This window comes from Apiospora phragmitis (genome assembly GCF_038363925.1).
Source record: "Apiospora phragmitis strain CBS 135458 chromosome Unknown utg000005l:1.0-4161743.0:1.0-4166827.0, whole genome shotgun sequence".
Classification (NCBI taxonomy): domain Eukaryota; kingdom Fungi; phylum Ascomycota; class Sordariomycetes; order Amphisphaeriales; family Apiosporaceae; genus Apiospora; species Apiospora phragmitis.
The window spans coordinates 3,610,058-3,620,939 of NW_027117403.1; the positions used below are offsets into that span (position 1 = coordinate 3,610,058).

Consider the following 10,882-nt stretch of genomic DNA (forward strand, 5'->3'; position numbering starts at 1 on the left):
TAAAGATCTAAGTACGAAAAAAAGCCGTACGGAAAATAATAAAGATACTCCGAAAGATACGTATAAATATTAATATTTACCGAGTTTTAAATACTCGGAACGGACCGGCTATCTACGATATTTTAATACTCCTGCTTTGAAATAAAGTCTTAATTTGTTAAGAAAAAAAAAATAAACCGAACTATATAAAATAATAGTTATCGAGAACTATACGATCCGGGTAAGTACCTTAAACGGCCCGAAAGCTTTTTAAGTAACTTAAATTAATCCGTATTATTAAAAAGAGGCTAAAGAACCGCACGACGAGCCGAATATATAACTAGATCCGGAATAGCCGGTAAATATCCTAAATACCGAACCGATAACCGAGGAAATTACGGTAGCTCCCGTATAACGTAACCGGGAACGATTTAAAAAATATTTACTCCGGAACGTTTTAACAGTTATATTTTTTATTTAAAAAAAATAAAAAAGTATAACTTAATAATTAAGTTTTAATAAAACGAGGTTATTACTTTATCCGGATATTTATTTTAAAAGTCTAACGTGGAAAAAATTAATAATCTCGCCGCATAAAGAGTTTTCGAATTTATTCGATTCGACCCGGTAAATATACCGGCTAGAGAATTTTTAAAATACGGTTTATATAAAAGATTAAGGGTAAAACTATAAAGTTATACGAGAAGTTTAAGCTCGTAATATAAGATTATAAAGATATAAAAAAGAGGCTATTTTAATTTAATTATTAATAATTTAAAGGATAAATTAAAAACTTTTTTTAACTTTAAAACTAACCTAAATTCGAAATTTTAATATATAACGCTTAACGTACTCTATAAACGAATTTATTAAACAACCGAATTTATTATTTCCCTTTAATTTAATATAGACTTACTTCTTCTCTTTATTCCTTTACTATATAATATAGTCGGCATTTAAAAAGAAAGCTAAATAATTCTAGCGCTTTAAGCGATTTAAAAGAACTTAAAATTAAGTCTTCGATTTATTTTTAAAACGTACGATATTCCTTACGCGACCCTCCGTAACCGACGGCTCGGTCTTTAATTAAAACGTAAAATATCCGCTAATTATTATAAATTAACTAATTTAAAAAAACGCGATTATTTAATATATTATTAATTTAAATACGTGATCGTTTCCTCCTCGGCTTAATAATATAAAAGATATAGCGAATCGATTACTTTATTAATACGACGCGGGACGCGTCGGCGTTAATTAAGCTTCGAACTTTATATATCGATAATTAAACCTCCGAACGCGTTTTAATTAAAACATTAATCATTAAAAAATTATTTATAAAGATCTCGACGCGTATTACGCGTAGTTTATTTTTATATAAAATATAATTAATAAATATAAGATTTAAAAGGAGGATATCTATAATTTCGACGAGACCGGCTTTTTTATAAGCTAAATCTCGGTTAAAATAATCGTTATAACCTTCGATTAATACGAGAAGCTTAAGGTAATTTAATAAAGGAACCGGGAATAAGTTATAATTATTTAAAGCGTTAGATTATATAGTTACGCTATCCCTTCGTATATTATATTTACCGGGAAAACGTACTTCTTTTCTTAATACGAAAATAGCTTATTATCGAAGGATTAAATAATCGTAATTACTAAAAACGGCTAGACTATAAGCGAAAAAAGCGAGGACTAGATTCGATACTTCGATAAACTTCGATAAATATATAAAGTCTCGTACGAAAGGTATTTATTACTTATTAATCCTTAACGGCTATAAGAGCTATCACTTAATAACTTTCGAACTCTATTATAAAAAAAACTCGATTATTATATTTTATATACTTTTTTATTCGTTATATAAGTTCTAATTTTTTAATATTAACTGTTTTCGTACGTTAAAAAAGTTATACGAGAAAGAAATCAAGCGTTTTATACGAGCGTATCTCATTTATATCTTAAAGGAGGTCTTTTTACCAGTGTTTTTAGAAGCGTTCTAGGCGATTTTCACCGTTTTAAATATTTAGGGAGGTTTTCGAAAGGCAGGACTTATATTTTATAACCCGAAATATATTATTTTATAATTAAATATAAAGCTACGTACGCCGACGCCTCCGGCGACCTCTTTCGGCTTATTTATACCTTAAGAACTAAAAACTTTAAATAATTTAATTAAAGCTTAATTTTAAACCGAGTACGTTAAAAATCGAATCGCGTAATATTAAAATAACTCTTCGATATTAATTTTAATTAAGCTTAATTAGATTATAAAAGGTATAACGTAGGTTATATACCGGCTCGCTTTATTAAAAAGTAAAATAGCCGTATTATAAGAAGCGAATAAGATACTTAGCCGGCGCCGCCGTACGAAAAAGAAACGGCTATAAAATAGAGGATCACTTTATATATAAGCTAAAAAAAACCTATAGTTTTAAAAAGATATTAATAAATAATTATAAAACAAATCGCGTTAAAAGAGTAGTCGTACGAGGACGTTTAAAACGCGCTTATAACGCTATAAAATCTACGGAGAGCCCGGGTATAATACTCGTACTTATTAAAATAATATAGAAGTATTTAGAGATAAAGATTCCGATTAATTTTAAAATATTAAATACGTTATAATAAAATTAATTTATACTTAGTTATACCAGGTCTTAAGAAGTGTTCAATTCACTTATATATTTAATTCACTTGTGGGGTACGTTAGTTAATATTGTAATCTGTACTTAGGGGGCCACTTACTCGTTGCACTACCGAGATGCTAGAAATGGAAAGCCACATTTTATGCTGATTTCAGCCGTGGGTCGAAGATACGTCTCGAAAATGATCAAACAAGCAACAATGCATGCCAAGTTCACACACAACAAGTTGCGGCCAACCTGATATGCTCGGTCCGGTCCGGATGCGATGCGGTGCATCAGAACGGCAAACAGAGCTGATCCGATAATAAGCGTATACGCCCGCGTAGACGCAACTGTGTACTGCCCCGGGCAGTTGGACTGTCTGTGGCTTGGTAGCATGAGGGCACATCTCGTATGTGTAGTACCGCCCACCGAGAAGTCTGGTATTATCGGGAAGGTTCCCCCAAATGGACCATATACGATTAGTCGAGAGGCGCAAATGCACCATGGGATAATAATGGCGACCGCGACCGCGGCGTTCGAGAGACTTCCGATCAAAGCTATCGTGTATTGACAAAATGCCGGCGGTTGGCGCGGGCGCGGTCTCGGTCTCGAGAGCTTTCTGACCAAAGTCATCGTGTGTTGGCAAAGGGTTGGTGGTGTGTATATAATGTATTATTGGAAGTAAAGAAGGTCCTATCAATGCGATGCAGAACGAATCTGGCCTTAAAATACCTGCTGAAATACAACTTTCGTTTATCCGGGCTCGACCAAAGTTTACTGTAGTCCTTTGGCTTAGGGAAACGCTTCAAGTTTCAAGGTACAGGTAAGACAAGAACTTAGAGGAGAAAAAGAATGAATTCGCTCTAGCCAGTGCGGCCGGCCATGTTGCCGTCAAGATGGGACAACAAATCAATAATGCCGTGCCTGCTTCGCCACTCTATGGCTCAATGTAGAGTCTTGGGCAGGTTCAGAAGCGGGTTACGCGTGAGAATCAGCTGGACAGACTATTATGCAAAATAGTCCAAATCAATATTTATATCACTAAAAGGAGTGGGATCACACCCTGTTCTTCGTGATGACAAAACTATCGACGGCAAGACCTATATTCTTAACCGCCCCCCTGATGTTGAATAGGGGTAGTCGGTACACCCTCACACCTTTGCGTGTACATAGCACCTCAAAGTCCCTTGACTTCCGTACTGGTCCTACACTCCCGCATAATTAAATTCACCACCCATTTGGTAGAAGCCATCATTCATGCCACAAATCCCACGGTTTAGGCCTTGCCGGGGCAGATTGCGTAGGCTTTCCCATCCCCGAAGTTGTGGACGTCGCAGCGCTTTCCGTCGCCGCCACCGTCCGCCTTGGCCTGTCATCGAATGCTTGTTAGCGAAACATCTGAGAGTTCGTGACTTTACCACAAGTGGCCGGCAGTACGCGAGTCAAAAGTGTTTATGGTACGACAAATAAATTAGAGTGAGCACCTACGCACTATTGTGCAAGCAAATTATGTCAGCGATCATGAAAACTTTCAGTTGAAACAGTTAGGCTGGGATGTCTTTCCCACTTACACTAGTTCCTTGTGTGCACTTGATGTTCTGAAGTAGGTAGTTGCAGCTGTCACCGTTGCATGCCTGTTCGTGAGGTCGTCAGTGAGGAATCTGCATCGAATCATGTGGCTGCTCATTGCGAAGGACTGCCTACCCCTGAGCCAACTTCATCAGCAGCCCTCTTGCCCTGGATGTCGGTTCCGATCGGGCCTGTCTTTGGCAGAGCGTACACAGCGGAAGTGCTGGCGATGGCGGTGATGGCGAGCTTGGAGAAATGCATCTTGATTGGTGATTTGAGCTTGTAGTTGTTGGTGTTGTTTTAGGTGATGTAGGTGATTGTATATCAAAGAGTTCGTGTCTGATGAAGCATTAGAAAAAACCCCAACTGAGGGAGATGACTTGGGCCTTTATATAATTGATCCATCTACCATTGGGCTGCAGCAGATATTGGTATAGTTGCAAGAAACCATCTTTCCTGACCTCTCTGTGCCGGCACCCCCCCCCCCTCCTTGCTGTTGATTACGGCTGACTCTGCCATATCTGTGACGCCTCCAAAATATTGTCCTAGAGGGAATGAAGCCTGATCGGTATCTTACAAGACCTATCATAGGCCGTGGCGGTCAGGCTCCTCTTAGCATAGTTAGCCTTGTCAGACAATGACATAATGAAAATACCCCTATCCGCTCCATGGATGGTAGCAAACATGTCAATGACCCACCTGCTACCATCCAACTTTGATATACACCACCGCAACATTCTCCTTCCTTCCTCGCTTTGGTGGAATACTCACGGGAGAGAAGATGGCGGAGTAGTGGCCAAGGCTGGTCGCGTAGTACCGTACCACTTTCATCCTTGGCACATTCAAACGTGACTCCAATATGTAACATAAGCCGCATCCTGAGTCAGCCGTATCCGTATATGCAAAAATCGGAGTTCACTCAAAGTTTTAACAATATAAAACAGAGGGGAAAGGCTGTTTGTAGATCTTTGACTATAACAGTACTCGCGTAAGCTGACCTATGGCGATCTCTTGGGGTAGTCCATCACGCGTTACACACCATTCCAGAAGGAAAAAAGAAAAAAACAAAAGAAGAAAAAGGAAAGGTAAAACTATTATAGATACCCTCGCTTTATTCACGAACCGTGATGTGATTATTACCCTCGCAACCATTGTATTCATTGCAAAGGCTGACCCCGATCGCCCCGAGCAACTAACGAAAATAGTATACCAATGGTTCGAGTCTTATACTCGAATATGGACTTACTAAGACGAGAATCATCCAATGGAGGTTTATTTCATCGACGGCACATGTCCGCACATTGCTTGAACGACGGTATTGGAGGCAGTGATGCATGGGTAAGGTCGATCCGCCTGCCTGTGTTGAGATTCTCGGTCATGTTCTGACGTCTACGAGCACCTTGATGGTGGTGTCTTTCTCTTTCATCAAAGCCTCAAATCCCTTATGAACCACCTCATCCATCTTGATCTTGTGAGTGATCATCCCCTCCACTTGGAGTTGCCCGCTCTCAAGGGCATCGATGACTGCTCGAAAGTCCGATGCAGTAAGGCTTACGGCTATTGTTGACACGTCAGTGATTTGCACCTGTGTTCCGTGACATGTAATGGTTCGATTCTGGGCGGGTTCTTTCTCACCTGACGCAAGCCGCTTTTCCCCAAACAGTAGCGCCATCATGTCTATGGGAACCGGTGCTTCCCATAGAGCGACGTTGACGATCAACCCCTTTGTCCGGACCGCCCGACAGGCTGCGTTGATACTAGCAGCCACACCGGCGCATTCCAGCGCGACAGCTGGTCCTTGCCCACCGCAGAGGCTCCTGCATCTCGAGACCACGTCTTCATCCTGAGGATCTAGGACTGTCGTCGCTCCACATTGCCGCGCGAACTCCTTCCGTTTGCTAGACAACTCCACCACAATGATCTGTCCATCGACTTGCCGGGCCTTGAGGCACTGTATCACGGCTAAGCCGATGGGCCCGGCGCCCATAACTAGCACGTCGTCGCCCGGCTTGACGTCAGCTTGTTCTACGGCATGCCAGGCTACCGAGAGGGGCTCTACCAAGGCTAGATATGTTGTCAACTTCTGCTCCGCGCATGGAATGAGATATGAGAGTTGCCTCCTCTCCCCCCTTGAAATTTGAATTTCAATAAGGCCCCCGTGTTACTCACCTCCAATTTCGTAAGGTATCGAATCCGAGAGCTTATGAGCAAACTGGGCATCGATGCAAATGTAATCCGACAAACCACCACCGCCTCCCATAAGCCCGATGAAGCCCAGCGAGTCGCAGCAGTTGACCGCGCCCTGCTTGCAGGAGGGGCAGTGACTGCAGCAGATAGTCGGCTGGCAGGCCACCCGATCCCCCACCTTGACACTGCCTTCATTCTTCGCGACGTCCGAGCCCACCGCCACGACGTCGCCGGAGAACTCATGGCCAAAAGTGATGGGCCAGGTCTCGCCGGTCAGCGGGTGCGGCGTGTCGCGGAGCGGGATGAACTTGTCCGACAGGTAGGCGTGGAGGTCCGAGCCGCAGATGCCGCAGAAGGCGGGCCGCACTTTGACCTGGTGCGGGAGGCATTCCGGCTCGGGCACGTCGTATTTAACGCGCAGGTCGCCCGGGCCGTAGTACCTCAAGGCACGCATAGCTTTCTTTGTGGTTGAGGAGCAGGTATCATAAATAAATAAAACCCCTGAAGACGGTAGCTAGTTAGTCTTTCTGTCTTCAATCCTTCCTCACTTTAGGTTGCCTGCAACGGAATTTGAGTCGAAGATAAGGATGGGGTGGCTTTGACGATGTGAATTCTACCAGCACTGTGGTCTCAAATACTTTTACTGCACTTCGCTTGCTTGGTCACGCTTACACGGACGTATCTCCGCATTACCCCGCGCTACTCCATGCTGTGCGCCCCCCTTTTGTCTCAGAACCCCATAAGGAATGCATCATTCGGCGCCATGTTACTGGGCCCGTTGGGGGCTCCGTCCACTTGGTGACACTTGGTGGACGCAATCCCCTCTTTCTCAAGAGTGTGTAAATGACACGGGTTGTCCCAAAAAGGGATCCCGGGCGGTTGCCTACAATCTGATCTCCGACGTTGCGGAGTTGAGGGATGGTGGATGGTGTAGCGGTCTCAAAATCATTATGGGCATAATTCGATAATGCTGATTTAGCGCGCCAAGGCTCAATAGCTCGCATTATCGCATTATGCTGTGATTTTTGTTACCATTTTAGACGAGGGGCAGGATCCTGACGAGCCACATACGAGCCACATACCCAGCCACTGCGGCGACCGCGAGCCACATCGGCCACAATTGCCACCGGTCGTACCAGCTTCATTTCCGTCGAAATGGGCATCGAAATAGCCGTGAAAGTCATCTCGTTGCGACAGTGTTGAGTATATTACGATAATATCCGTGACGGTGCCGACAATATCGAAACAGTACGGTCAGAAATGCGAAGTGTACGAAGCGTACGTCAATATGGAGGGGCCACGAGGGACCTCTCGAGAGGTCAGTGCACACTATTTCCATTATCGAAATACTGCTGCATTAGCGTATAATCATACCATAATACGCTATTTTGCATTATGCGCATTATGCCCATAATCACGATCGCTAGGATGGTGAAGGCTTAACGGACAGTGCCTACGAATATCTTCCCGTGATGTTTGGACGATACATTAGCTCGTCAGGAGCCGTTGGTGGACCTGCGACGTGGCAGGCTTGACGGATGGATGCAAGCCTAATAAAGTAAGCAAAAGAAAACCCTCACTCGGATACTATAGCTATCCAGTTCACATTCCTAATACGCGGCGGTCATTTCGATGAGTTCCGGTGTGACCGAGACCAATACAACATGCTGACAGGAGCGCCTGGCAACATAGTGCTGTGGATGCCACCGTCCGACCCTGGGAACTTGGGATGCAACGGGGCCATAAGTGCCAAGTCTTGGCCTGGTCAGTATTCTTAAGAATTGGGTAGGTATCTGATATCTAATGAAACAAGTCCCTAACTCGTAGTCGGCAACTCAGTCTCTCTAGGAGTGCAGCAAGTAGACGATATGATATGTAGCTTGGCTCGTCAGTCAACCTGTATGATGGATGCATTTGGCAGGTAAGCTAAAGCACCCCTCCACGGACCACCCCTTCGCGGACCAGAAAACCTACCAAACACACCCTTTCAATTCAAGTCATTTCTACAGCTAAAATCAGTCAGGACATGCTATTTTCTAGTATTTCTAATAATAATATAGTCCTCTGTTTCCGTTCTATCGTCTTCTATTCCCTCTGTATCGTTCTGCGGCCTGCTTAGTACTTTAACGTCGGTAGATTCGTCCTTAAATACGACCCTACCCCTTAGCCTCCGCTTAGCCCGTCGTATGTCAGCTATACGAATAAATCGCTATCCCGGTGCGATTCTTACCTTTTAACGTATTTTAATAATCTTTTTATTAATTTTAATTTAAAAATAATTAATTTAAGCTTCGAAGCTTATAATTTTATTAATTTACTCGCTAAGGGCTTTATTAGCTTTATAAATAAAGAGTCTTTAAAAAAAAAGATTAAAATAAAGTTTATAGCGGCTAGTTTTCGATTATTATTTCTTAATACTTAATTATTAAAAAGTGTTTCGATAAGCGTTAAAATTAACTCGACGACGAAATTAAGCGTCGATTCTTTATTAATTATCGAGGGTAGCTTTAAACGTAATTAAGCGATACCTTTATTTCTTAAGATAATATATTTCGATAATAAAAGTTTCGATCGATCTCGCGGATAAATCTTAGTTATTTTTTAAGTATTTTAAATCGCTAAAAGAATTAAAACGTTAATTTTAACCTAGCGGTATACTTTTAATATATTTAATTTAATAGGCTTAAATTTAAAAACCACGTTTAAGTATATTTTTAAAAGAATTTTTAGCCTTTTTTTAATAGCTTAAAAACCTTTATATTTAAAACTTATACGATATAATTATAATATAATTTATAAAAAATAAACTATATTTTATTAATAAAATAAAGCTATAGTAATTCTTTATTTATATATAAATTATAGCCGTTATAAATTAAAACGACTTATTTATTATTATAATAAAACCGGATATAAGGAATAAAAATATTTTAAATCTAATTTAATATTATAAGATTATTAGTTTACTTTTTAAGCGATGCTTTAAACCGCTAGTTATTTTAAAAATAGCCGTCTTAGTTTAAAAACTATTAGCTTTAAACGTCGGCCCCTTTAAAAATAACTAGCGGCGAGAAGGCTACCCTATTATAGCCTATACACTTTAAGGTAGTAATTTATTCTCTTTTCTCGACGTCTTTTTTAAGGGTTAAATAGTTAGTAATCTCGGTAATTACTTAATAGTTACTATTAACGCTTTAATTAATACTTATTTTATTAATATTATAAAAGCGTTTAAAAGAGATATTAATTAATTTTAAAGTATTAAGTTTATTAAAAAAACGTTAATATTAGCGATAATTATTTTATTAACGCGGCTATAATTAATTATTTTAAACTTAATAGTTTTAATAAACTTATTTTTAATTAAAAATCGAGTATATTAATATTACCCTAGCGTATAAGACGCCTCGAAAGCGTTTAATATTCGTTAAGTTATATATTTAAACTTAATAAGCGTTAACGCGAAGCTTAGTCTAGCTTAGCTAATAGCTTAATTCGCTAATTTAATCTTTAAAAATAGTAATAATACCTGCCGGTTTTTATTTTACTCTTATCGCGTCGGTATACCTACTAGGCGCCGAATAACGTACGATCGATCGGTATTTTATTTATAAACGACTTTATAAACACTTAGTTTAAGCTTTACGTTACGTATTATAACTTACGCGCGTTTTTAAATATTAAACGATAATATAGAGAAATAATTAAAAAAAACGAATAAAATAATAATAGTATATATAGTTAAGAAATAAAGGTATTAAGAGAAATCCATATTATTATCTAAAGGTCTAACGCGTTTATAGCGCGAAACGCGGTGGTCCGTGAAGGGGTGGTCCGTGGAGGGGTGCCTTAGCTTATAGAGCGTGTCGATGCTAAGTAGGGCCTTTTGATTACTCGTTCCTCAAGTATACATGTAGTTATGTACTATATAGCCGATCACCAGAAAAGGGCAAACCTACCTAACATATTTGGGCAAAAGAGTCTTTTCATCCCTGGTAGATCCAATAGGTATAAAGAGTCTCGCTCACCCTCTTTCTCATCTCTGCTTATACACTCAGGCCAGTTATCACAGTACTACCCAACTTTCCTATCACCAGATGTTTCGAATAGCTTCTGTATGGGCTCTTGATCAAAGTAAAATCATGGATATTTACTTACTCAAGGATGGGGCAAATATGATACGTGCAGTTTCCTAACAAGTACAAAATTGACAATTTGAACTACTGAGAAGAGCTAGTGTCCGCTCATTCACACTCTAAGCCTACGACCTCGAGAAAGAGCGAAGAAGCAAGTCCCATGGCCAAAAGCACAGTTTAGAGGCAGTTGGGCGAGCCGTGATGAAGTATAGTAACTATGCTTGGATTAAGCTGTGGCTTCTTTGGTAGTGAGCGCTACCCGAGGGTTGACGAAGCAATTGACATGTAGCACTGACACTGACGAAGGGAGGTGGCTTGGGCGGACCCCAACGACAATCGGGAGGCACGCAAGATGTGATCCGCCTGCCGGTTTTG

At 40.5% G+C, this 10,882-nt stretch overlaps 2 protein-coding genes across 2 annotated transcripts; both read right to left on the minus strand.

Annotated features, from left to right (window-relative positions):
* Nucleotides 1–3,891: 3,891 nt before the first annotated feature.
* On the minus strand, nt 3,892–4,445 carry PG994_005122 (uncharacterized protein; the record flags this gene model as incomplete). Its single annotated transcript, XM_066856531.1, has 3 exons — nt 3,892–3,984; nt 4,187–4,249; nt 4,320–4,445. The coding sequence occupies 3 exons, from the start codon at nt 4,443–4,445 to the stop codon at nt 3,892–3,894; spliced, it is 282 nt and encodes a 93-aa protein (XP_066718698.1).
* A 1,114-nt stretch (nt 4,446–5,559) lies between these two features.
* Nucleotides 5,560–6,825, minus strand: PG994_005123 (uncharacterized protein; the record flags this gene model as incomplete). The annotated part of the gene is made up of 2 exons (XM_066856532.1): nt 5,560–6,248; nt 6,354–6,825. 2 exons carry the CDS (start codon nt 6,823–6,825, stop codon nt 5,560–5,562), a joined length of 1,161 nt encoding a protein of 386 aa, XP_066718699.1.
* Nucleotides 6,826–10,882: the final 4,057 nt, after the last annotated feature.